Below are 27398 nucleotides of genomic sequence, written 5' to 3'. Positions count from 1 at the left end.
TGGCTTTTACCCAATTCTTCAAAAAAAATCCAAATAAAAGAGAAGCCGCCAACCAAGCCTGCCCGAGTGTGCAGGTCTAAGGTGATGGGATCCCTCAGCCTCATGGGATTATTCCTCGGTGCAGGCACCCCTCATGCCAGGCACGTGGCTCCGAGACGAGGGATGGGAATGGCAGTCTGAGAGTGACCCACATGCCGTGCAGCTGCCCACTGGGCACTGGGCAGGCTGGGTGCCTGCTTCAGCGGCTGGCTTTCATGTGTCAGAAAACGTTGAGCTGCTTTGTGGGAGACGCCATGAGCTTCTGCACCTGACAAAATAAAACTTGTTTTGTAATGTCTCCTGCCTGTCAAAAGCAGCAGGCTCTGTAGGTTGCTTTGTTGTTGGTGTAGTCCCCCTGTGATGACTCAATATTTATAAATATTTGTGTAAATAATTAACACTCCTCAGCACTATGTAACATCTACAGGTGTAGATTTCTCCTGGTGTTAAGGGAAAGAAAGCAATGACACAGTCCAGGCAGCCCTCAGATTCGGTTTGATTATTTTTTGTGACTTGACAAGATTTGCCCAATAATGCAAGGCTGATGAGAAGTGACGGCGGCTTCACCAGGGAGCCTGGCAGGGGCTCTGGGGAGGAGGGGTTCCCAGGGAGAGGGTCTGTACAGGGCTCTGAGCAGGTTTTCTCCCTCTTCTAGGAAAATATAGTCCCCAAGACGTGTGTAACTCAGTGAGTGAAACAACATGCATGTTAAAAACACAGTCAAACAAGGCGTGGTGGGGATGATGGGGTTTGCAGACGTCAGGAGCTCTTCAGTGCTTCAGACGTCTTCAGAGCTGACGTCTTTGTTTTCAGCTCCTGCCCTTCCTTGGCGTTGGGGCTCTCCTGCGCCCATGCAGGGACGGGGAGAGGCTGAGCAAGCCCCTGGTGCAGCTTTGCCTTTTGGCCACCCACCCCTCTCTCTGCCTTCCAGGTTCCATGAAGAGCCCCGTCAACAAGACGGCGCTGACCCTGATCGCCGTCAGCTCCTGCGTCCTGGCCGTGGTGTGCGGCTCCCAGCTCTCCTGCCCGCTGACCGTCAAGGTGACGCTTCACGTACCCGAGCACTTCATTGCGGATGGTAAGACCTTCCGGGGACTCGGACCCCCCTGCCTCACTGGGTGTGTTTGGGACATGGGGGTCCCCCCCTTTGGGATTTGCCCCGAGTGCGTTTGACTGCAGGGATCCCCATTCCCAAAGGAGCAAAGCACATCTGCGAGCCCGAGGCCAAAATCTCCATCACATCTTCTTCTTATTGTTGTTATTACTACTAATTGCATCTGATGGATATTCCTGTTTTTCTCCAAAATCGTTGACGAGCCCTGGGAAGCCGGCACGGACAGATGTCCTCCTGTCCTGCAGCAGCAAAGCTGCTCGTGCCAGCCCCTTGCAGCAGCGTGGACTGAAATTGCTAGGGTTTGAGCAAAGGCAGAGATGCTTTGAAAAATTAGATGAGGGCTGCTGTCACTATTTATTGCTTTCTCCAGCTGGACTCCTTGCATTTGTTGTGTTTCACTGACCTTTTCTTTATAATGTGCAGTGAGCATCAAGTGCAAGTTTTCGGTAACATAAGGGCAAATTTCATTTTCTTCCAGCAGACGGGACCCATTATTCAGTCGGTTCCAATTCCTCAGCTCCTGCACTCATCTCACTGCTTGGGGTGTGCGGAGGGGGCACTTTTTCTCCGCCAGAAACGTGCTGTGTGGAGCTGGTGCATCACCAGCGACTGGGATGTCCCAGCACAGCCAGCTCCTGTACAGCCCCCTACTTTGGGGGCTGAGATGGAGAACAGCTCTTGGGGGGGATTAATATTTTAGGGAGAGGTAGATGGTTCAAGAGGTGAAGCAGCACAGGAACAGCAGGGGGTGATGGAGAGGGGCTTAAACTATCACCTCGTGGTGGGGAAGGACTTGTCAGCATGTTTGAAGTGGGGTTCAGCCCTGCTAAGGGTGGCTTCTTCTTGGCCGTGATACACATTTGTAGGACGTTACCTGCGCTGCCACACTGCCAGAGCACGTTCTCCCCAGCCCCACCACTGACCCCGCTGCCTTGCTGACCTCACTTGGATGTCTGCACCGAACGATGCTTGTGGGACGGGTGTTGTGTGCGGTGGGTTGATGCCCCCGTGCTGCTGTGCGAGGCTGCCTCTGCTCTGATCTCCGAGGATGCTCCTTAGCCACCAGCTCTGGAAATTACAACCCGGTCTCCATGGGCTATCCCAGCAGTCAAAGCTTGGTCCTTAAAGGAAAGAGGAAGAGATCATCTACTTTGTGGTTTGGTTGGAGAAACTGAACATCAGTGGAGACATGAAAAAGGCGTAACTTGGAACAAGGGACTTGTCAACGCCTTGACCTGTTTCTGAAAGACTTTAAGGATTGCCCAGGCTGTACATGAATATTGTGAAGTCTTCACAGGTTGTTATTCCAAGTAGCTGGAGAACTGAAACTCTTTTTGCACTTGGGAAGTGAGGTTGCTCCTGTGTTAACTTGTGTCCCTTTGAGATGGGCACTGGTCAGCTCGTCACTCGGACCAGGAGTTCACCATTGGTTTTGGTGCTTGCTGAAGGTCGGCCAGGAAGGCGGCGATGGAGGTAGGACCTTGGCATCCTGCTCCCAGCCTGTGGTTCTGGACCAGGGAAGACAGCGTATCCCTGAAAAAGCAGATGAAACAAAATGCAGTGTGACTCTTTAGAATGAAAGGGAAAAGCTGAGGCTGCGCTTGTCACTGGGAAGGGGGTGGCAATGCAAATTATGCAAATACGGAGAACACTCGAATGGAAGTGACAATGAAATACCAATAAAACAGATTAATATCCTTGAAACTGGGGGAAATGGGATGATCTCCAGTCCCGACTTAATGACTTTTCTGAAGAGAAACTGGCAAGAGGACTGGTAAAAACGGTTTGGAGAAGAATTAAAATGAGCTTTGTAATGAAACTGTAAAATATAATTACAAACGGCAAAAACTTTTTTTAATATTTTTTATGAGAAACAGTCAAATTCTTCACATAGAAGCAGCCAAGACATTTTGCAGTGGCTATCACTTTACTGAAATCTCATCATTTTATGCGATGGCAGAGTCCCTTGCCTGGGAAGAGGAAAGCTCTTAAAGTTGTCCGTTCTTTTTGAATAACAACAAATCCCAAGGCAGCACCCAACTGGCAGCAAAATATGAAACATTTAAAGACATCACAGAACTGAGCCGGCTTGGGAGATTTTAATGATACCCAGGAAAAACATGGCTGGCTGTGTTTGCCGGGGCTTGGCACCCAGAATCTTACTGATGGAAGACAGGGGGCTGTCTCCTCCCTGGCAATCCCCTGGGTGGGTTTAAAGCTGCTTTTTGCCTGGCTGCGAAAGGGGGGCTGGTGGGGGCATCCCCAGGTGAGCGAAGCGATACCAGGGCTGATGTCTTTGGCCCGGCCGAGTCTGGGAGCTTTGATCAGTCTTAAACCAGCCTCTCATGTGGCACCTGACGGCGCGCGCCGCGTCTCGTGAACGTTGCCATGCGCTTCAATAGTCTGGTTCCTGAAGCTGTTCCCTTTTGTATTTTGCATGATGATGAGGCACGCTCGGCGAGAAGGCAGGGGTGGTGCATTCATGGGAGATGTTCCCGTGCGAGAGAAGGGTGCCCTCTCCTTCCTTTTGAAAATGTGCTATTTCAATAGATGCCAGGGAAAATCTTAAAGCAGAGCAGCTACCAACACCTCTGCAGGAAAAGCCAAACAAAGACAGAGGCTGAAAGAAATCCCTCTCCTAGCAGATGAAAACTCGTCTTTGAAGGAAACTTTAAATAGATGCCAGCCAGCTCCAGCGTGCCAGGAGCCAAAGCCAAGTTGGGAAAAGGAGGAGGGGGGAAAAAGCCCCACCAAATGTCTCCAGCCTCAGGGGAAAGCAGCTTTCCCCTCTGCAACAAGCGACGGCATTAGAGAAAGAAGCTCCCAAGCCCGCCCGAGTCACAGGATGGGAAAGGGGAGGGGAAGGACTGAAACCAGAAGCCAACTGGCAGCAAAAGCTGGGAGAATGTATTCCAAGCAGCAGTACTAATAACCAGCCTGTCGCTATTGCCCTTATTGCTCTCTCCCGGGTTGGTTTTTTTCCTTTTGTTCATTTGTTGGGGGTTCCCCTCCTCCCCGCTCCTCTCCCCTCTGAGCAATTCTTGCCTGGTTTGTACAGCTGTTCTGCCTTCGTTTCACGGGGCGGCCAGACCCAGGGAAGCCTGACAGAAACTGCCGTGCTCTTTGCTGCCGTGGCTGGCGGGGGAAGGCTGGAGACCTCCTGCCTCCACGCAATGGGTCGGTGCCTCTACAGCTTCTCTTGGGACGTGATGGTTGGAGCATCCTCTCCTCCCTTCTGCTGCTCCTGGGCATCGTGTTTTGGGGCAGCCCCTGCCTGCGCTGAGCAGAAGGCATCGTTCTGATTTCGGAGATGACTCGGATTTATAGAAAGACTCGTAGTGGGTTTTATGAGGATGTGGAAATGCAAAGCATTATTTAAAGGTCCCTTTAGCAGTGTCACAGAAGGGGAAGAAAGGAAAGAGAGCCCCTCCGTCTAAGCAATAAAACCCCTTATGAATATGTGAGCCACTCAGCCCTGTACATTCAATAGTTGGCGGGGTTTTTTTTCTTTCTTGTAAGTAATCATTCAAGAAGTAGAGATACAGCAATGGGAGCGGCTTACAGGGAAGGCAGGGCTGGAGAAAGATACCCGAGAGGGCTCAGCCTGGAGTACGTCCTTGCTCTACAACAGTTTGAAATATAGTATCAATTAAAGCTTCCCATTTTTACAGCCTGCAAAGAGGTTATATATGGTGTGGGTGGATGTTTGTATCTGGATGCTTTAGTGGGAGAGGTAGGTGAGAGCCTCCAGTGTGTATGGAAGGAAGCAAGAGCTACATTTAGCTAGGGGCTTGTAGGGCTTTGTTTTATAAGTGGAAATAAAGTAAAGGGCATAAAGCAGGTTTCTGTCACTTCAAAGACATCTCAGGGTATTCGCAACCTCCCTCCCTCCTCTCCTGAGACACGTGCCAGAGGAGATGTGGTAACCCCTCAGTCTGAAACCTCGCTGAACTGCGGACTGGGTGGTTTATGGAGGTCAGCGAGCAGAGGCACCATGTGTGCAGGCACGGTCCTGCTGGTGGGCTCTGCTTCGAGCCACCCTTCGGCTTCAGCCCTCCTGCGAACACGGATAAATTTCCCCAGGATGAACATTGCCCTGGAAGCAACAGGGGGAGGAAAGCAAACCCAGTCCCACCCCATGCAAAGCCAGGAGAGCAGCGGGAGGTGGAATTGCCACTCGAGTCTGTGGTTTGGGTTTGAGAGCCTGACAGGATGGCAGAGTTGGGGGAAGCTTCTTTGTGGATGCTCCTCTTTATTTTTTTTCTTTTAAGCTTTGTGCGTCTGTGTCTGCCTGTCTGAACGATGGTGTTCTGTGGTTGTCACGCAGCTGATCAGTAATTGTTTCATCTGAAGATTATTTCCTACCTTCCCCTTACCACTGTTTGCTCCAAGATGCTGGTGGAATTGGATGCTGCTATTAGCAGCTTGTGTTAATTTTCCCTGAAGATTGCCAGAGCTCTGCAGACTGCAATTGTTGTACTCGCAACAACTTCTAATTTTGGTTTTAATTAAATGTGTTGCTTTAAATTGTTTGCTTTTGACGTCTCCTGCTCAATCTTCTGCAGCCCTCAGAGGTGACCAGGCATCAGCTTGTGTCCTCAGGCGCTCGCCCGCGCTTGTGCTCAGCACGTGCTGTGCATGCGGCCGCAGAGAAATGAGCAGTGGGAGGTGGGGGACTGGCTGCCTCCCCGTTCCTTTTTACAGCAAGGGAAAGCTGGAGACACTCTTTGATTTACACATGAAACACCCCAGGTTTATACCAGAAGGATGGAGAAAGGGATCTGATCTCAAAGGTATCTCTCTGAGCTTCCAGAGAGATGCTGCTGTTGGGGTCCCCCATGTTCTCCAGCTGGTCCCAGCCCCACCAGCCACATCTGAAATCATCAGAGGGAATTTGCTGGCTTGAAATCAGATTTTTCTTGTGCTGTTTTCTCCCTCTGACGCTGAAGAGGTGCCTGTTTTGCTGTACAGAGACCTGGGTCAGGGCTTCAACAGAAGCAATACTTTCCCGTTGCAGACTTAGTGCCAGGTCTGGCTGACCTGGCCCCCGCGTGTTTCTGGTAAGGTGGCCGTGTTTGGGGAGCAGCTTTACAGATTGCATTTAATTCCATCAGCTCTTAATCACCGGGTCACCTCCGTGTCTGCATTACAGCTCATTCCTGTTCCCGCGCCTGTTTGGCTGGCAAGAAAATGTGAGCAAATGGCTGCAGCGTTACTAGACATGAACTCTAAATATTAACATCAATTTATAAACCGTATCAGCATGGATCAAAGGGATTCCAAGACGGTTTTACGGTGCGAACACTCTTTGCATGAAGAACTAATAAGATTCTGGAGGCTGAAGTACATCATGTTTTTATCGTGCCTTTGACAGGCTTGTGATCCTGCGCTCGGCTCTTCCCCGTGCCGGCCTGGCTCCCCAGCCGTGTGCCTGCTGCAGGAGTGCCCGCCTGCCAGGGCAGCTGGGTTTGCAAGGGAAGGCAGATGCCTTTTCCTTTCTCCTTTGCAGGATTCATCGGAGCAAAGCTGGGGAGGGTCAGTGTTGATATTTGGATGGTGTCAGCAGGGGCTGGTTCAGAGCTGGGAGCTGTCGCATCCTGAGAGAGGCAGGAGGTGGCATCTCTCAGCGCCTGCTGAGCTTCTACCAATGCCATTTACCCTCTGATTTGGGAGGAATGATGGAGGAGGACTGCAGTAAGGCCTATCTTTGACCAACTAACCTATGACTGCAGTAAGGCATATCTTTGACCAACTAACCTGCTCCCTTCCTAGATGGAGAGATGCAAACCTTGACTTCTGCACCTGCAGGATGAGACCCGGCTCGCAGCGTGGTGGTGGGTCAGTCCCAGCAAGCTGGCTTAGGCCACGCTTGCTTTTGAACAAGAATTCATAGGATACCTGTAGCACCAATGATGCAGCAATGCAGTGAGGATTTTTGGAGGCTGCATCGCTAGGAGTGTGCTACTTTATCACTCTCCCAGCAAGTAGCGTTGCTGATGTGCTATCTCTAGGTGAGTGGGTGGTAGCTCGCCTCAGTCCCGCGGCGTATCGACTTTGCACGTGCTGCCCCTTGGTTGTGTTTTGTGGCATCCTGGGAGGGTGTTTGATCTTGGTGCTGGCTGAAAAATCTCCATTCACACACAATTTATGTTTTTTTAAAGCTTATCATAACTCATCCGTCATATACTTTGTGATGTGATTAGATTTAGGCTGGATTTCCCCGAACCCTTGTCTAATATCTAGAGAGCATCACTGAGAAAGAGCCCTAGGCTCGAGCGTGGGAGTTGGGAGATACAGAGCATTAAGGAGAAGCTTTTCTTTAGGAGTCTAATTTCCGTCTCAGCCATTGCTGGCCCAGATGCCTACTGAGGAGAGAGATATGCTGTTACTAACGCCTGCGCAATTATATTGTCTAATAACGCCATGGGAGATCCTGTTGCAGTGTGAGCTTGACCCACAAGGCAGGGGTGGGAAGATGCAATCTCGCTTGGGTTTGGGAAAAATTGGCCAAGTCATCACCTGCTATACAAAGTTAAATATGTGGGTTGCTTGTTAGAAGTTCAGCCCTGGCGAAATCAAGACTGACTGCCAAGAAAATCCAAAGAAAGACTCTCTCGGAATTATCAAGAAAATGCAATTTAACAATTAAAATGTAACCCTGCTCCTCCCACAGGAAAGATGCTTCTAGTCTGAGCTGTAATTACATACAGATTTGTATCACTAATTTGCTTCTGCTTCGCCAGAGTGAAGAAGTTCTGGCGGGATTGACAGTGTTTGTAAGGGATGGGGGTCTCTGGGTTGGATCATCAGCGGGTTGGGGAGTGCTGGCGTGAGCAGCCCACGGCTGTGCAAGTAGTTGGTGTGCTGAAAATACATCCATGAGTCAAGCACTGTGCGTGATGTAGACTATATACGCTTTGGCTGATGGAAGAGTAAATGAAAGGCGTGTCTGTAGGCTTTTGTTGTTTTAAAAACTTGTTATAATGTTCTGTTCAGGCATTTCATCTTGTTCAAGAGAGAAACCATTTGAAAAACAAGATAAAGTGGACAGCTTGGATTTTAACCCAGTGTGATACTATCCCTGGATTCAAATTAAAATAGAGAATTAATAATTTGATTTTGGAGAATGTAAAGTATTCTAAAATTACCAAGTTTCGTGCTGAGAAGGAGAGGGCTGGTAAAGCTGAGCACCGTGTTAGTCTGTGGGTGCAATCCTGCACCAAGCCCAGTTGGCTTGCTTAGGTCAGTACATGTGTGTCCTGGGCATGCAACGTCTCTCTGGTTCTTCTGCATTTTCTGAAAGAAATTTAAGAAGCAGAATTTTTCATTCCCTGGGACCAGGACAGGATTGCTGATCAATGGAAAGAGCTGATAGGGGAGGAGTTGTCTCTTTGGGAAATGTTCTTTCAAGTTTAACAAGGGGGAAAAAAAAAAGGTCTCTAAAGAAATCAAATAGGGTTATTCTTTGTACCTATAGAATGGAGCAAGAGGGATAATCCTTCCTCTAGTGTTTAAAAAAAAAAAGTAACAGGATTATAATTGTATGATAGTGTAGGGATGGATGCATTAATAGTAACCTGTAGTATGGCCTCCCATAGCTTTCCAACACAAAATACTAATTTTAGATGAAAAGGAGTTTCGTTGGCCAAGAAACAGTGAATGGACCAGTGAAGACATAAAGAGCAGAGAGGGGGAGAAATATAAATTCTTCAAAAAAAAATATTTTTTGATCTTTTCCCTTGGTAAAAAAAAAAAGAGAGAGAGAAAGGAAAAGCCAAACCCTTTTGGCTGCCTTTTGGGCGCTTTGTTCTTTTCCCTTGTTAGATATCTCTTCTGAGCTGTTTTATCCTGTTGTGTTTCTGGAAAATGATTTTTGAAATGTCAAAACTTCAAGCCTCTTTTGTCAAGGCTTAAGCAGTTCCACTGAACTTTGAAGGAGACCCCAGCATCAGAGACATGAACTTTTGATGCTGCCTTAACTGATCTGGCTTTGATCAGTGTTGGAAAAGGAAAGCGGGGGGAAAACACACGCATGCAAAAACCCAAACAAATCAATCCCCAAAGTGCCGGTGGACCTCGTGGAGCCGGGAGGCGGTTGTGTGGCTGCGTACTGATGTTCTCCATGGCACTGCGATGCTGCTCTGTGGCGTAGACTGGCTCGTAAAGCCGACAGTGCTTGAGGGACACGCCCTACAACGGTGTTCTTGGGAGGAGGTAGTAGTGGTGGGTGGAGAGCTGCCATTTCGTTGTGTTCCCTTGCCTGGTTGATGGTTGCTTTACCCTGGGGCCCGAATGTCTCCATTTAAGGGATGTTTCAGCAAGCTTTTGAGCAGGAAGCTCAAAACTTGTGTCTAGGAGGACACCTGGGAGGGGATGGGGTTAGCAGTAGAGGACAGCAGGGTGGACAATCTCTCTGGGTGTCTTTGGAGAGCGTCTCTGCTGCGATCCGCACCCAGGGTCCACAGGCAGCAACTGTAGGTGTGTATCAAACTGTAGGTTAGGTGGAGGTGTGGGGTGATTCAACGGGGACTGAGGTCCTCGAGGCAGGTTTTCAGAGGGTGGTTCAGAGCAGGGTCTACCCCATCACCCCCCTTCCCTCCTCCTCGATTTCCCTCCATTTAGAGACTGCGTGTTGGTGAAAACAAATCTGGCTGATGTTCCTGGCAAGCTAAAGATGTTTGAAACAGCTCTTGCTTAGAAAATGTTTGTTCTTGGTAGTTTCTAAAAGGATTTGATACTCAGCCTGCCCTTTCTGAGCTTTTCAAGATGGTTTTGATAAGTGCACGCTGGTGACTTTTGAGAACTGTCTTCTCTGTGTGGATTCTTGGAAAATAAAGAGAAAAATTGTATGAAAAGGCTTTGAAATCTTTAGAATTTTAGCTTTCAAAATATTTGTAAAACACCTTTTCCTGTTATTTTTTTCCTCAGACGAGCTATAAAGGGATCAAGGTCGGGATGTTTGTTTGTTTGTTTGTATTTTCGATGGGAGTGAAGGTGACGAGAGTGTCTGTGAACATCTCTAAAAATCTTACCCAGCTGAGCTGCGACACACTCAGCTTCAAAGATGTGAGAAGTTTCCTTGCTGGAAGTTGTTCTCTCCCTCCTAGGATGGAAGGAAAGTGTTTACAATTAACTAAAACATTTCATTTCCCCAGGTTGTTTTTTTTGTGTGTGGTTTTTTTTTTTTTTTTTTTTTTTTTTCCTTAGGCTGAAGTAGAAAAGCCTCATTTTACACTGAACTTGAATTTGGGGATTTTGGATTCAAATGTTTTTACTTCTGCTTTGTATTTAAATTTTTGGTATTGGGGAGGATTTCTCCATCAGACTTAGTAAAATCAAAATAAGTAATTAATCTTGAAATACCAGGACTTTTCTTTTTTATTTACGTTACGGTCGCATTACATTTGAGAAGAGCTTTCTCTGTACGGGATATGGCAAAGCTTGATCAATTTGCAAATTATTTCAAGCTTCCCAAATTTCTGGTTTTACGTGGACACCAAAATTCTGCTGAAAGAAGTTACTTACTCCTGGCCGTGTCACGTTTTGGTGTTGACTTAGGAGGTACTTCCATAAATAGGTGGTTTTGGGTTTTTTTTTTAATATTTCCAACAGCAAACAAGGCTGGGTTATCCAAAGAAGATGAAAATTTGGCAGCAGGGCCATGAATGTGCTTTCTCATCCCGGAGGAGCTCAGCACCTGGGGCTGGTGGGGAGCTCCAGAGGTCACCACCCCTCCATCACCCACCTGGACTGTGGGATCCCCTCTGGGTAGCAGCTCTTGGGCCAGGATGCTCTTCCAGCGCAAGTCACCTTTGTCTTTATGAATACCAACTGTATGACTATTTTATGTCTGATTTGCTTCTCTTACTTTCAAGCTGGATGTATTTTAACTAGAAGTGGGGTTCATTAAATAGGGATTTAATCGAGAGCTGGTGGTTTCGCTCTTCAGTCTTTGGGTGCAGAGGGAGTTGTCTGTAGCTGAGCCTCAAAATGTGCTTACATGTCTCCCAGACCTCGCTGTTTATTAAGGAACTACAAAAATAAAGAAGAAAGCAGGATTGACACGTTACTACATAGACATATACACGTAAATAATAAACACTCCCAATGGGTTCATGATGCATTTCTGTTTGGTAAAATCAACCAGTAATAGTTATCCTTGATATTTAAAGCTATCTTTAAATATTAATGGAAAAGAAGGATAATTAGAAATAAAATTGCATCGCTCTAAGTTCCTTCTTTGTGCTCAGCCTTTCGATGCTTTCCACTGGTGCTGTGCAGTTTCCCGGGCAATTTGCTGCTGCCATGTGTCTGATTGAGATGTATCCTGCAGCCTTGGTGATGCAGGCTCCTGCCTTGCTGAGTCTCCAGAGCAGCTGGATCCTGGATGTCTAATTTTCATTTGCTTGAACAGTCAGTAGCTTGGCAGCCTCCATTGGCTTTGAGTGTAGAGATGCGTCTGTGAATATGTTTATGGTGTATAAACAGTATAAGTGTAGAAGATTTGAATTTGTGTGAAATTAGGGCCCGGATTTGTATGGTGCTGAGATCTCAGGGTGCCTGAAAATAGAGTCACTCACTGGGATGCTTGACTTCAAGCTTTGCTTTTTTTATCCTCTGCATAGATAATGTGGCGTGGGATGAGGTTTAGAAGGGCTCCTCCTTGCTAAAGTGTCAGTGATCTCTTTGAAGAGAAATCGGGAGTTTGTGTTCAAGCAGGTTCATGTGGACTAGTTGCTGCTATGTTTTTTTGTCCTGCTTTTTAATTGTTTGGCCTTTGTTGAGCTAAGATCTTTTGCAGTGCTTAGAAGAATTATGTCCCAGTGCTTTACTAAGTGATACAAGCCCTAAAGTTTCATGAAGATACATCCTGGATCTATAGACTTGCCATCCTTGAGTGGTTGCTAAGAAGAATTTGAATCTTCAGATAGTGGTTGCAAATTTTACTCAGGCTTGCAAGTCGTAGCGCTTAGTGGAAGGATGGCTGTGGGTTCCTGGGCTACCTGGCAGTTCCCCTTGCCCACTCCTCTTTGAAGGTTTCTTCTCCCCTGTTTTTAGAGGCTTTTACCCTGGTAACTTTTGCAAAACACCACTTAATGGCAGAGGTTTTTTGGCTCCCCTCTGATCTGTGCAGTGCTATTATGGAGGCAGTCTTATAATCAATGTAATTGAAGATCAGAGTTAATGAGGACCTCTGTGCCTGCAAAATCCCCCAAGCGATGCTGGGCCTCAGATGTTAGATAAGAAAATGATTGGGCTGAACTGAAAATCTATTTGGCTAATTAGATGATGCATATTCCCAGATGCCAGTGGGGAAAATATATTTCACAAAATAAAGAAACATAAGATTTTGTAAGAAAAGATTTTTGGCAGGAATTCACTTCTAACTCTCAGGAGGGAGAGGGTGAGGGAGTGTCTCTGATATGAGACCACTCATACGAGAAGTTGTGTGTTGGGCCAATTCACTCACCCTCAGTGAAAGAACTGAAGTGGGAACAGCTCGTGCTGCCGCTGCCCAACCGTGTCCTGAGCCTGGCATCTAGGCATCTTGTGGACACCACCTGCATGAGCTGCGGAAGCAATGCTCCGATCTGACCGATCGGGATAATTACATTGGTCCCTATTTCTGCAGAGCTCTGGGAATCAAAACCAGTATCTCGTGATGCTGGGTAGTATAAGGGTAGGGAGTATCTGGGCAGAGGAGTGTCCCAGCTGGTGGGCCACTCGTTGGGGCACATTCGTATGGAGAGGAATTGTCAAATGAAGTTCTTTGGGTCCAAGTGTTGGTGAACTTGGTATTACTTTGCTGGTATTGACATCACAGCAGCTCCTGGAGAGTGGAGTGCTCTGATATTGGGCCAAAACGCATGTATGTTTGTTTGTTTTAAATTTTTACACTCACTTAACGCACTTGTTTCCCACCCTCTAGGCAGCAGCTTCGTTGTGAGCGAGGGGAGCTACTTGGACATCTCTGACTGGCTTAATCCAGCCAAGCTGTCCCTCTACTACCAGATCAATGCCACATCCCCCTGGGTGAGAGACCTCTGTGGACAGAGGACCACCGATGCCTGTGAGCAGCTGTGTGACCAAGAGACAGGTAAGGGAGGCCAAGGAAGAGTGAAGACCTTGTAAAGCTTGGAGATGCAAGGGAGAACGTTTGTCTCTGGGTACTTCAGCGCCCACTCAGCTCTCCTCTGCTTTAGCCTGGTGTTAGGCACAGAGGACTGAGAGGTACCAGCAGGGTCACACAGTGGTGACCCCCATCGGCAAAATGTAATGAAGATGGGCACAAGGATGCAGATTGAAAATGATGGACCTATCAGTTCTTTGGTGTGGCAGCTGCAGGCACATGGAGTTTATCTGCTTCTAAGTTGTGCTATTTTGCTGTCCAGTCTGGCAAACCTACTTGTAAGCTTGTTCCATCTCCATCCCTTTCCCTTTTTGACCATTCCACCAGAGAGCATCCCATTTCCCATTAGTGCTTCTGCCTGGTGGTCACCTGGGTGGGATCCCTCCTCCAGCCCTTCCTCGTGGAGTTGTGAAGTCTGCCATCTTTCCTCATCTGTAAATGACATTTTTGCTGAGCATGTTCTGCTTGCACACAAAGGCTGCCCCTGTGAAGTGGCAGCCAGCCCTGCTGTGACTGTGAGGTGTGGGGCTGGGCAAAGGAGAAGGGTCACCTTTCCTTCTGACCTACATGCTCCTGGGTGACAGATGGGGATCCTGGAGTCTGCAGTGAGCTGGGAACAGAGAAAACAGCACACGTGCAACTAGTGAGTGAAGGCAGGAGGTCTGTGTGGTGGGAAATAAGTGTGTGAGCGCAGCCAACGGCTGGCCTCAGGAGGCGACATCTCCTCAGCTGGTGTGGGTGACAGGACCTTGCATGGGAAGGTGGCTCGGGCACCTGCTGGTTTTTCGTATCGTGGGATGTGCTGTGCTCTCTGCAGCCGTGAGCATTGCTCCTGGTCCCCAGTGCCTCACTTTGGGTGGGATGGTTTCTTGGTGGCGTGGAGACAAGTGACCCTGCTGCTCCTGGCATGCTCTGCATCTAAAGAGCTTGCAACCCCCCCTGTCTCCTTACAGAGAAGTATGGTTCCCAGGTTGGTTCTGCCTCTCCATGTGAGCCACCTCCCTCCTCTCTTAGCAATTAGAGTTTCTTCGCTATCTGTTTGTGTATGAGATTCCTGGCTGTGGGTAGGGATGTTGGTTGCCGGTTTTGCCAGGGGGTTTGAAGAGGGATGGCTCATAGAGGAAAAGACTTTTTCTGAGCATCCCCCTGCCACAGACTGTGCCATTAATACATAACATCTTGAGAGGAAGAAATCCTCCAGAGTCATGGATGCACCATGGGCTGGTGGGGGTGACCCTGTTCTCATCCCTCCCTGCTCATTTTCCTGGTCAAGACAATGTTCTCTTCTTAGCACTCCTGTTCCTCAAGGCTTGTCTGCACGGAGGTACTGGCAGACATTGCTGCAGCAGAATGATTATGCTGGATGAATTCGCCATGTAGACGAGCCCTGGGCATCACCTACAGTCCCGAGGAGAGCTGAGAGGTGACAGCAGCCACCCTGGCAGATGGAGATGGTGCAGGTGGAGGCTCTTGTCATCCAGATGTCACAGAGCAAAAGGATTGTTTCAGTCATTGGCAAAACGCAGCCACCTCAGCAGGAGAGGGAAGATGCATTCAGCTGTCCCCTGGTTCAGGGCAGGAGGAGAGAAAAATCTCTGCCTCCAGCAGAAACCCCAGGGAGGCTGTATGGAGCCAGACCATGACTTCCGTGTTGGAAGAGCCCTGTGGCTTCGCTCACCGGCCCCACAGTGTCCTTGGCACTGAGCAGGGCTGGTTTAATCCTCACATGGCCTCTGCTGTGAGGAGCGGCTGTTTTCCCGTGCTGGCCCAGCTGCTGCTCCCCCTGCGCCCCCAGCTCACCGGAGCAGCTTGTCGCTCTTGCTGGATGCCCCACGCTTGAGCAGGACGTGTCAGATCTCGTTTGCAGGGAAGGGGGAGATGCTCATTCGCCCAGGAGGTGCTCTGCTCTGACACCGCGCTGGATCCTAGCCTCGGCAGCTGCTCGACAGCTCCCATCCCTGGTTCCCATCCTCCCTGCTTACCCGTGATGGGAGGTGCGGGCAGAGCAGCCTTGATCTGAACCTTCAGGTTCCTCACCCGAAATCTGTCAATCGGCTTCTCCCCCCTCTCTCCATCCTGGGAGTTTGCACACAGATAAAGGAAAATCTTTCTCTTGACGGTTGGATCTGCAGGGGTATAGAGGGGCTGGCCGGTGGGGCTGCTGAGTTTTGGAGCCTAAATCTAAGATCCCCTTAAGAGGTCCAAACTTCATAAGAGCTGAGCAACCACGCACTGAAAATTAGACCTTTGGAAGTATCTATTTGACACCCTGCCCCAGGACATAGCCCCGAGCACTGCTTACTTTCATCACCGCTGGCCAGCCCTTAGCTGGTGAGAAGTTTCCGAGCCAGGCTGGGAGCAGACCATAACTCCATGATGCACTGCATGTATTTTTAGATTTATTTTTATTAATGTCATTCTATTTTTAAGGGTGATTTATTTTTATCACCATGAGAGAGGCAGGTCTGTGGTTTTACTATGGGATGTAAATCCTGCCTAGATTTCAACCTTTTCAGGTCAGGGATTTTATCATCTCCGTGAGCATCCCAAGCGATGGGTGCTGGGGGTTTTCCCTCTGTCGTCTCGGGCTGGGCAAAGTGTCCATGAGGAGGATGGACGGAGGTTTGTCCTGTCTGGAGGATGAAAGCCTTGAAGGTTTCTCCTGTGAAGGGCAACAGAGCCAGCTTTGAGATCCTCCAGCGCATTTATAGCTAATCTGATTGCAGCCTTCCCCTTGGAGCCCCTCTCTGTGGCAGCATGGATGCAGCCTTGTCCCAAAGCTTCCTGGCCCCAAGGTGTAGGCAGACCTCTGGGCAGGACTTGTCCTCAGCAGCAGTGCCATGGGCTCTTGGCACACGTTTGCCCAGAGGGCCCCAGGTCATACATGCTCTGTCTGTTGAGACATGAGCTCTTACCCCTTCCCAGCACTGAAGGTGTCTTTTAGGTTGGAGTTTTGTATAAGGTCTGTCCATACAAGGTGCTGACTCGTGACTCCAGCCACCAAATGCTACTTCAGTATGAGTAATAATCCACACTGAAAACGGAGGCTCTGAAGCAGTAGGAAATGCCAAAATACACTTTGCTTGCCTGACCTTGATTTGCCCTCTCTTGTGTCTTTGCCGTGTGACTCACTCTTTAATTAAATGATTGCTGCCCCCTGACAAATTCCAAACCCGTGTTGCAAAGCACCAGCTCATCAGGGCTTTTCAGAGGGAGCGCCAGCATCTGCACATGAGCAAAACATCATCTTTCTCCTTCCCCCCCTGCCTTGGAAACAGCCAAGCCGGTTGGTCTGACATGACTGCAAATAAAGGGATGCTGCTGAGGGTCTTCCCCCTGCAGACACGACACGGTGGCCGTGCCCCAGCCGTCACACGCTGCCTCGTTGCACGGGACAGGCCCCCCGCCGGGGTCAGGATGCAGTCGTCGGCTGAAGAGGTTCATCCTCTTGGCAGGTGCTGCCTGTGCTGCTTCAGGAAAGAACGGGAAAGGTTTCTCATCTTCTGGAACGTGCAGTCAACTCTCCTTGCTCTCTGTATTTTGGACAGATGTGCAGCATGCTGCCAGCACCGCCACTTGTACCACGTGCTGGGATACCTCTGTGTAAAATCCAGGAGTGCTGCTTTTTCACTGGCCTCCCTTACCAGCACCGGTAACGTTTATGAGAGCCTCCGTTTTCGGCAGCATATGCAAATCCTGATTTGTGAGCACAATTACCTGCTTTGTATGCACAAAACTGATTCACTTGCACATTCTGTGGGCATCGCTTAAGAGACCTGCTGGAGAATTGGTCCCTTAGGGCCAAATGCTGGAAGAAACAGCCTCTGATTTTGTGCTGTCAGGCTTGCTGGAGCAGTGGCATAAATGAGATGGATAGCTACCTTGATTAGCAGGTGCAAATGCGTTGGATTTTTTTTTTCCCCGTCTATAAATCAGGCACTTCTCCATCAAAATTCTCTCCTTTGCATCCACAATTGATGGCATCCCCCAAAGCAATAGGTATGGGCTTGTAGGGACCAAATGAGATGTGGTAGTGAAGGGTCTTTTCTGGAAACTGGAGGCAAAAAAAAAAAAAGGTTTCCATCATCTTCCAGATGGGCTGGTTTGTCACCAGAGCCACAGATGGTGTTCCTGTCCAGGTAGGACAGGGGTCTTGTGGGCAGGAGACAGATGAAAGTCATTTTTAAACAAAGCCATTTTTTAAAGGCAACCTGTTAAGGGGATTTGGAGGTTGCAGAGCTGAGCATGTGAATCAGGAGATGACCAACCTTGGTGAGGGTGTATTTATGTTTATGAAAACAGCCATTTTCTCTGGTAGTTCAATTTAATATCATGCAGCTTTTGTGCACATCAAGTAATATTTGTTTGTTCTTGTGCACTTCTGCTATTTTCGCTGTTGGAGGATCCTAGTGTCTTTATTGACTTAGACTTTTATAAGATGAGGTTCTGTTTCTCTAAGGTATGGAGTTTAATAACTTGGTCAAAAACCATGTAATATATGATTTCTTTTCATGTGGTGGCACAGCTTGCCTCATGCACCAAGCAGGGCAGGAGGCAGTTAACTCCCAAGCTAATTTAGCGTCGGGCTGAAGTGTTATACACAAACAGCAATCAAAATGCATGCCTGTGAGGGGGCTGAGTTAAGGTTATCTGTGCTGTCTTTACGCTCTCATTTTCTGCCATTAGAATGTTTAATCCTGCAGCTGCTAATGTGCTTGTAATGGCATTTCTGTGCTTGTCTAAAGACCACGGGGAGGAGGGAAGAGGCATCAGTTTTGTTGTACCAGCCGCTCCTGGACCCATCTTGACCCGTCCCACCAGCAGTGCAGGAGGTGGTGTCTCACGCTGCCATGGTCAGCTGTGGGGAAGTGTTCACAGGATGACAGCCACGGCACGGCAGACCACCCTTGGTCCACCCTTGGGACCTCTCGCTGCTTCCTTGCATCAGCCATGCACGTGTGCCCCAGGAGATCTTCCTCGGCTGCGCGGTGTAGGAGCTGAGCAGATGATAATGAGAATAAAATCCATGCAGAGCATAAACCCAGTCACAATCCTTGGAAGTTAAGCTTGTGCTTAAGTGTGGTTATGGATGTGAGTGAAGAGGATGACTTGCAATGGGGGGAGACGAGGGATAATTCAAATTAACTCCAGGTTTTCCCTCTGTGCTCTGCACCAGGTTGGCCAGGCGGGAGCCTCCTTCCCTGTCTTGTTGCTCGAGAGCTAAACTGCTTTTACAGAAATTGCATTTCTTGTCAGGATAAAGCAGAGACCCAGGTTTGTAAAGTGCCATCCCTGAAGGCCAGGGACAGCAGATAGCAAGGGCAAGAAGAGAAGTTTTTCAGAGAGCTTCACAGGGAGCCTGCGCTGCCGCTGCGCTTGTTGTAGGAGCCACAGCCTCGGCCAGGGGCCAACCCTGACTCAAGGAACAGCTCTCTGAAGACACTTCAGTTGTTCATTGAAGTTGGGAATTTAATGAACTATTAAGACCCTCGTTCATCTTTGCCTGTGTTTAATTTTCTCTGAATCTCCTTCTCGAAAGAGGCCCTTGCTCTGCCATCCTGCAGGGGCACAGCAAACCCTTTAAGGAAGGGTTTTGTTGCGGGGATTTTTTCCTCTCATCCATACCGCCATCGATGGGAAACCCTGGTGCCAACTCTTGTGCGAATGTGTGTCCTGTCCCGTCCCTGGTGAGCTCACCCTTGTCATCATGCCGCTGGGAGCTGCTCCTCCCGGGGGAGCTGCGCTGGGTCACCTGCTGGCTCAGGCACCCGAGCAGCCGTGAGATGCTGCACTCACACCCCTGGCAGCCAGTTTGAGGCCATCACGGGGGGTACTGCTAGCAGATAGTTTGATGTTTTCTTGTTTTTATTTAGGCCAGACTGCAGGCAGAGGGGCTCCTGTCTAGAGGAGGACTTGGCGGCTGAGATCTCTTGTGTGGTTCCCAGAGTTTGCATTTCCCTGGTAGAGTACTCCTCCCTCGGGAGGAGGGGTGGCAGCAAAGAGGGATGTTGCTTTGGGAGGCCCATGGCACCTCTCTGTGGGTTATCACAACTCTAGGGTGGGGTGCAGGGGTGCAGCCAGATCTGCCTGCACAGAGGTTCCTGTAGGCAGAGAGGGAGACGGGCCAAGGTAGCGAGCATGGCATGTGGTTCAGAGATGGCAGTGGGGACCATCGGACCACACCATGCCCTGGAGGGAGCCCTGCAGCCTCCTTGTGCACTGGGGGTCCAGAGTGCTCCGTAATGGTGAGGAAGAACAACCCATGGGGTCACAGCATGTGCTCCACATGGCTGAAGGAGATAAGGTTTGATTCACCCACATCAAACTTTCTGTGGCTGCTGGATGAGGAGGTCGTTTCTCCAGCAGGAGCTTAGAAACCTTTCTCAAAGAATAAATTGATGCAGGGCTTCCTCTGAATGTGGATGAGACTCTGAGGCCTCAACAGCTTCGTTATGGGAGGTTGGTGGCCATGGGATGACTTGTGTCGATCTCTTGGTGGCTTGTGCCCCACAGCTAGTGCTCAGGGCTGCTGCCAGTGTTCCTGGGTGTTGTCACCACCTTGGGAGGGACGTGTGGGGGTGACAGCAGAGCTGGGGACAGCACAGGGTGTCCTGTGTGGTAGTGGGAGGCAGCCCATGAGCCCAGCATGGGAGCATCTGGGTCCCCTGTGCCCCGATGGGAGCTCCTGGGCAGCAGCTCCTGCTGTGGGCAGTGGTGACAAGGGGACGTTGCTCTTGCCAAGCACCGAGCTGGTGGCCAGGACAGCAGGGCCCAGGCGGGAGACGCCTTTTGCAGCCGCCTTCGCTCCTGGCGAGGGGATTTGGGCCATGGATTTCGAGCTGCTGGTGGGGGTGAAGGCTTTGCATTCCTGCAGCAGGAGAGGAGGGGGGGAACCCTCCAGTCCTCCCACCTCGGAGCAGGCTGGTAACCCTGGAGATGGCTCCGCACTTGCCCAGAAGAGAGGGGCTTTGTGCCACGGCCCCGCAGCGAACACTGGTGCAGTCAGGGCTGGCGGGGTGGGCAGCCGCCGCACTCAACGGCCCTCTCTGTTCGCCGAAAAATACTTGGCCTCGGCTTGCCGCCCGGCACCCACCTCCCTCTGCAGACCCTTTCTCCTCCTGTGCTGTGGTGGGTGGAAGGAGGAGAAGCAAGAGGCGGTGTTGGGGAGACAGCTGTGCTGGAGCTCGCCCCGTTGCTGGGATGGGGCTCTGCAGGGAGGACAACCCAGCTGGGCTGCAGAGCCAAGGGCAGCCGGGGCTTCAGCTGCAGCTTCCCGGCTTGCTGGCACCGAGGGTGCTTTGCTGGGGCTGGCATGTCGTCCGGTGTGTGCCCAGAGAAGAGGGGACCCAAAAAGCTGGAGCCAGGCTGTGTATCCCTTCAGGTGTGAGCGTGTACATGCAGTGCTCATGCAGATTGAAAGGCACGTGTTTGTAGCCCTGCAGCCTCTGGGAACAGGCTGCCACCCCAGCTAGGGTCCAGACTTGTCCCCAGGATGCTGTCTTTGTGGCTGGGGCACAGCCCTTGGCACAGCAGGGCATCCCTCTGTGATGCGGGCGGACGCCAGGGATGGAGGCCCTGCCGTGGAGGAGGGAATCGCGGCCACCAGCAGTGCCAGGAGAGGGTTGACAAGCCACAGGTTTGCTCCACCACTGCCAAAGCCCCTCTGACTCCTTAAATAAGAGTGCCAGAGACAGCAAAGAGCAGCTTCCCCGGGAGCACAGGGACTCTGGGAGCCTCTGGTTCCTGCTGCGCGCTGGGCGGGTGGATTAAGGGGATCCTGCAGCATTATCACTGCAGATTGCCTTTCGCCCTAATGAGGCTAACAGGATTACCCTGGCACGCTGGTGGTTTGTCCCACAGCCCTGCTCTGCCGCTCCCTAGGCAGAGTGCGGGGATGGCTGGGGAGGGTGCGGGTGCAGCACGAGGCCCCGTTTCAAGAGGAGCAGCAGCACGGTGCGGTGGGTGAAATGGAAGAATAGTTCTGCAACTTCCAGCTTAGATATAAAAAAAAGAAGAAAGCTAAAGCCTCCAGCTGTGTTGGTCTAGATGCAACAAGAGCTGGAGGGCTGTTTTCCTCCACGTAGTTGGTTTTGCACCATGCCTGTGCCACTGGAGGTGTTGAACTCGGGTGTGGCTTGTGTTAGATTCGTTTCCTTCAGGCATAAGCAAGCCTCAGTGTGGGCCAACCCTGAGCCAAAACCCACAGATGGCTGCAGACTGGTCCAGTCCTGCCCTTCTGCAGTTCCAGCAGTAAAGCTGGTGTGAAGCATGGGCAACACGAGAAGTCCTTTGCTCAGGAACAGGTAGAGGAAGCTCACGTCTGCAGGTGGAAACCAGGTCAGTGTATCCTTAGTTTGCCCTGTTCCCCCAGGTGAGGCTCCAGATCCTTCTCAGCTTCCCAGCTGAGGGCAGGAGCGATGCCTGCAACATCGTGGGGCCAAAGCAGGCTGGAGCTGCACAGCCGCTTCTCCAGGTGCTGCAGGCTGGGCTCCCCACTCCAGCCTGCGCAGCAGCCCGGTGCCTTGCTGCACGTGGCACTGCGTGGCACTTGGGGCTGAGCTGCCAGTGGTCTCTTTCACCAGCCTCCGTGGGGATGAAGGCACAGCAGGAGGGAAGCTGCAGGTGAGATGTGCCTGCAGTGTTTGGGGATGTGTCCTTCTGCTGCTGTCAAGGGTTCCCTCTCCCTGAGCAGAAACTGGCACGGAGACACCGTGTCACCTGTAATTTGTCATGGCAGGATGGTCCGTGATGAGATCTTATGTAAGTGGGAAGAGAGGAGCAGGGGAGGATGCAGAGCAGTGCTGAGGGGCTGCTGCGTTCCCATGGCCTCACCTCTCCCCTCGCCCTTCCACGTAGCTGCACGTGTCGCTTGAGTAACGTGTTTTCTGAGCCTCTTGCTGGAGTTACGGTGTTGCATTCCCTGGTTTGTGCATCTTCTCTCTGCAACAGCAGAGGTTTTCCCCTCCTCTCCCAGTATCTCGTTTAATAACACACTGGGAATATAACATGGGACCTCCAGAGCTGAGCACTGGGGCCTGCTCTTGCTTGAACTGAGTGAGCAGCGATCCTTCCTTTTGCTATAGCGGCTCCAAATTTGCAGTGGATTATCCAACCCAATTTGTGGGTTATGAATCCAAAGGAAGAGGAAGGACCATGTTTTTACCGTGGGCAGGGTGCAGGTTGGTGGCTGCAGAAAGAGGGTTGCTTGTTGCAGCGGTTTGTAGATCCCGATTCATTTGTCCTCCGCTGCGCAGAGGCATGTGCAGGACCTGGTGTGGTTATTTGTCAAACTTGGTTATTTTGGTTGCCTTTGGCTTTAAGCTCAGGTTGAATCCTAACTTAGCCCAAGCGATGCTGAGCAGATAACTGCCCATCTCAGAAGCACATGGGATTTAGTAGCTCTGAACAAAGGCGCTGTTGTTTTGGCTTTTCGTGACTTGGTTTCTTTAAGCAGCATGTTGAAATCTGCTCTTTAGAAAATGCACTTACCCTAAAGAGGAGTTAAAGTTATAGGAAGCCCCATTCCTGCTGCTCCAGGGACTTTACCAGGTGTTTTTGGTCCATGGGGATCAGCCTGGCTGGCTCAGCATCCTCCCTGGCTCATCATCGCACCTGGGGAGGATGGGGACAGACTGAAAATAACAGAGTAGCTCAGGGGACCGAAGGAGGAGGGTGGATGCTGATGGGGAGAGAGCAAAAGCTCGTGAAAACCTGTAAGAGCACAGCAGGTTCTACTGAGGTTTTTGGAAACCCTACTAATTGCCTGTTCATGATTCTAGATACAGAAGTATGTCCTAAACCATCTGTCCAAAGAGATAGAGTTCTGCTCCTCCAGCAGACTGCAACGCTCAGCTGATCCCATGCTGGGACACTTCCTATCTAATTTCTAAAACTCTGCCAAAGGGGTCCAGATCTCCCTGGAAAACCTGTGGAAAACCGGTCCCAAGTGGTCCTGATGAGGGGCAGGTACCTGTGGTCTCCATGCCCTGGGTGGCTTTCCCCAGTGTCCCACCTCTCTGCCACCCTGGATCTGCTGGTGTCACTGTTTGCCCTCTCACTTACTGAAATAAACCTCCCAATAAACCTCCCAATAAAGCCTTGAGTACCAGCTGTAGCTGTTGAAACTCCAGGATTGGAGTCGATAAAATCAATTTTTCTGCAGGTTGATAGAGTTTCTCCTTCCAATGCCAAACTGACGGAGCCGTAAACAAACCGGCAGAGAAAGTAAATCCTCCTGCACTGTGGGAAAGGGGTTCACTGCCCCAGTTACCTCTAGCCATCGATAAGGAGGGAGGTGTTGGGGCTGTTTTGGTGCCAACATCCGTAGGTGGTTTTTCCCTACTTGCTCTAATTTCTGTGGCAGAAGCTGAGCACGAGCCGGTGCCCCAGGACTCCCAGCTCTGCTTCGCAAGCACTTTGAGATGTCTCTCATTTGCAGAGCATATATTTGTTATGTAATAAGCGCCAGGAATTAATGATCCACGGCGCGGCTGGGGAAACTTGCGTACTAAGCACCCAAGGAAAAAATAACTTTTCTTTTTTTAAAATCACTGATGGAGCCATTAGGACCCGTGTTTTCTTACAACAAGACTGCCCCAGCCCCCAGGCGTGGCTGAGCTGGTGCAGGGACGAGTGCTGCTCTGCTGTCTCTCTCCCAACTCTTTCCCTTTGGAGAAGCAATGTTCCTGCCGCTCCCGTTATGAATCATGAGGTTAGCAGCTTTTGACAGATCATAAATCAGTGCTTCGAAGTCGCTAGGACAAATCCCAGGACATTTAATCTTTAATATTAGATGTGTTTAAGGCAGTGAATATTTCATGAAGGTGCTGTTGCATTTTAGCACATCATTAGCTGTCTCTTTCCCCCCCCCCTCTTTTCTTTTTTTGCTGCCTCTCCCTTTCCAGGCAGCTCTTCCTCAAAAATCTCAGCAGCTGAACCCCCGTCTCGCTCCCTCCTGACAATAAAGCTCTTTACTGTAATCCCTGCGAGGCATTTTAAGAACTTGCTTAGGATCCCGATGAGCACGCAGGTACCTGCCAGTCTGCATTACCGCCGTGATGGGGCTACCCCGAGTCCGTGTCCCCCGTCCCCCCCCAGTCCCCACCTCTGCTCGTATTTGCAGCTCAGCCTGCTGCACCATCAGGCACGATGGAGGGGGGGCGGGGGGGAAACATTGGCAGCAGCTTGTAACAGAAACTCCACGTGCAAATCCAATTAATCTTTTGATTTTGCTGTTTCTTGCTCCGGGTTATGTATTTCTACCAAACATGGAATCGATTTGGTGGGGTTTCTGGTGCGGGAAATGTCTTCTCCTGCTGTCAAAAGGGTGTAACAGGGTGAGCCAACAGAAGGGGAAGCAAAGGGGAGCAGGGAGGGGAGCAGGGCCGAGAGCCCCTTGCTGCAGGACAGGGGCATGGTATGGGCACCGCCTGCGGAGGATGGAGGTTTGGGGTTGGCGCATCCTCCTAAGGGACTTTGGGCTGCTGGAGGCTCTGCCATCCCATCCTGGTGTGAGGTGGCAGGAGCAGAGGTGTGAAGGGGGCATTTGTTGGGGACATCCCCCCACTTGGGAAGTGCATGGACACTGGCTCTCCTCAAGCGAGGTCATGATCCCTGCTGAGGAGTGAACTGCTGGCCCTGAGAGCAGCCCCTCTGCCAGGGGTGTGGGCAGGGCTCAGCAGGACAGGGCAGGGACCAGATCTGTGTGGGTACATCTCTGCGGGGAACGAGAGGTGTTCTTGGAGGCCATCCCACAGAGGTTTGCTGAGCCTGGAGAGCTGCAGGGCTGCACAGGAACACGAGTTAAGGACAGACCTTTTGCATCGTGAAATCCCATCCCCAGCTACTGTGGGTGCTACATCATGTAACCCCCTCCAGAAAAGCTACAGGTTTCTTGGAGCTTTCCGCATCTGCTGGAGATTTCAGAAGAGTCCAAAGTGCTCCAGATCTACGTCAGGGACCAGAAATGGCCGTGAACAAGCGGAGATAGGCAGCAGGGAAAGGAGGGCCCAGCGCTGCGGTTGCTGATGTGCCTCTGGGGCAGAGAGGTCTCACCTTTCCTTCTTCTCTTTTAGGAGAATGCAGCTGCCATGAAGGCTACGCCCCAGACCCCATCCATCGCCACTTGTGTGTGCGGAGCGACTGGGGACACAGCGAAGGGTGAGTGGCGATATGGTGGTGCGTTCACTCTGTCCCGCCTCCCACGTTGGTGAGGAGCCCAGTTCTCCTCCCCACCAGCCGTCACCGGTGCCAAAGACCCGGGACCGGGCTGTGCCGCTCTCCCTGCAGGGTGACGTGCCACAGCTGCTCTTTCCCTCTCTGCCTCCCAGGCCCTGGCCCTACACGACGCTCGAGCGGGGATATGACTTGGTCACAGGAGAGCAGGCGCCAGAGAAAATACTCAGGTGAGTCAAAGGAGCATTCAGCTTGGATCTTTGGGATGGGGGAGCCAGTGAGGACATCCCAGCGGATGCTACCTCTCAGTCACTCCCAGCTCCATCTTGTTGTGCTGGCTCGGGGACATGAGTGTTGTTTGCCTTTGACAGACCTGAAAGATTTGTCTGTATTCTGCAGATGGGAAGGGTTTCCCTCTTGTCCCCTTGGCCAGACATAGCTCAGCAAAAGTGGGGACAGCATGCACAGAAAGCCTCCTTGGACTAAAAAGAAGAGTGTGACCATCCCCATATGCTCCCTGTCAGATCTCTAGCGATTCCTCTCTCATTTGGCTTTCAGAACAAGACCAAATGACTGACTTTCCCATGGTGCCACTACTGCTCTGACTTCCAAGTGGTCAGGTGCGATAGAGGGCTACTATTCACTGTGGTTGCTCTGTTCCTATATGACACGTTTGTCCTTGTTCCAGGTCCACTTATAGTTTGGGTCAAGGCCTGTGGCTGCCTGTCAGTAAGAGCTTCGTGGTGCCCCCCGTGGAGCTTTCCATCAACCCTCTCGCCAGCTGCAAAACAGATGTTCTGGTGACGGAAGATCCAGCAGATGTCAGGTAGGAAGCAGATTTCTCATTTCCCTCATGCTTGAGTGACTACACTGCTCTTTAAATTGTAACTGAGGATGCGGTAGTTTCTGTGATGATAAGTTTGATTAATTTTCTTCCAATAAGAAATCTGATATGATAGCTCTCCAGGCTCTTTTGGTCCTGATAGGTCTAGGCTAGGGCTGTGTATATAGCTCTGGAGTCTGCCAGTCCAATCAGGTAAATTGGTATGAACCTGTGGCAAGGCAATTTTAAAGGGGCTTAAATCTAATGTTAGATTACATAGCTTAAATGGATGCAATTACCAATATGGAAGTGCTGTCATCTTTCAGAAACTCACATATCTCACATCCACCCAGCCCTAGGTAAGTCTGCTGTGGTGCTCATGAAGGGCCAAGGTCAGAACCTTCTGAAAGGCCATGTTGCTGTCCAATTATTACACATTTGGAGGGCTTTTTTCCTTCCTTGAGTTCAGTAAATGCCTGGCTATTTCTCTGGCTCCCCCATTTTGGCTAGCTAGTGTTCTGACCAGATGGCATTTGACTTTTGACAGTCTAGTTCGGAAGTGGGACCTAAGAGGGCATTGCAGGGGGAGAATTGCCCTGGTGGAAGGAGGGGCTGTCTGCTGGGAGACTGGCCTGAGGGTGGGCAAAGGGGGTCCCTTGGAAAAGGAGCTAGGAAAAACGGTTGTCCTCTGTACCCCAGCTGGAAAGGGAGCAGCAGCTTCTGCCTTGGAGGAGAGCAGTGGTGGTGATTGTCCTTCTCTGTCTGGTTTACAAGGGTTTAACTGTAAACTACAAGGGTTTAATTCCTAAGATATTTAGGTGTGTTCCCCTCTCCCCCATTAACTTAAGACTGAGCACGTGACTGTGGGTGCCAGGGAGACCCTGTGATGCCTCCCTCCCTCCCTTCTCGCTGCCTTCTCCTGTTGACTCCAGACACAATTTCCTGACCTGAAAATTCTTGCCTGTGTTGTGAATTGCCTTCCTGGGCACTAGCAGGATCCTTATGTCCCCCAGCCCCTTCTGTCTTGTCATTTCCCAGAGCAATGGGGTGGTGGATTTCCATTCTTCTGTCCCATCATCTTGGCAGGGCTATAGTTGGAGCAAGTGCTTACAAAAACT

General features: G+C 50.6%; 1 protein-coding gene across 1 annotated transcript in view; it reads left to right on the top strand.

Moving 5' to 3' along the window:
* The window catches only part of ASTN2 (astrotactin 2), a 354284-nt gene that overhangs the window by 131670 nt on the left and 195216 nt on the right, over window positions 1–27398 (top strand). Inside the window, exons 6-10 of the mRNA XM_086475491.1 lie at window positions 971–1117; window positions 13083–13250; window positions 25358–25442; window positions 25613–25687; window positions 26146–26283. Of these exons, the coding sequence (XP_086331617.1) occupies window positions 971–1117; window positions 13083–13250; window positions 25358–25442; window positions 25613–25687; window positions 26146–26283 (613 nt within the window). The remainder of the gene's footprint in view (window positions 1–970; window positions 1118–13082; window positions 13251–25357; window positions 25443–25612; window positions 25688–26145; window positions 26284–27398) is intronic.

This window comes from Leptosomus discolor, chromosome 19 (genome assembly GCF_034619465.1).
Source record: "Leptosomus discolor isolate bLepDis1 chromosome 19, bLepDis1.hap2, whole genome shotgun sequence".
Taxonomy (NCBI): Eukaryota; Metazoa; Chordata; class Aves; order Leptosomiformes; family Leptosomidae; genus Leptosomus; species Leptosomus discolor.
The sequence above is the reverse complement of the archived record's forward strand: the minus strand, read 5'-3'. Positions and strand labels throughout refer to the sequence as shown.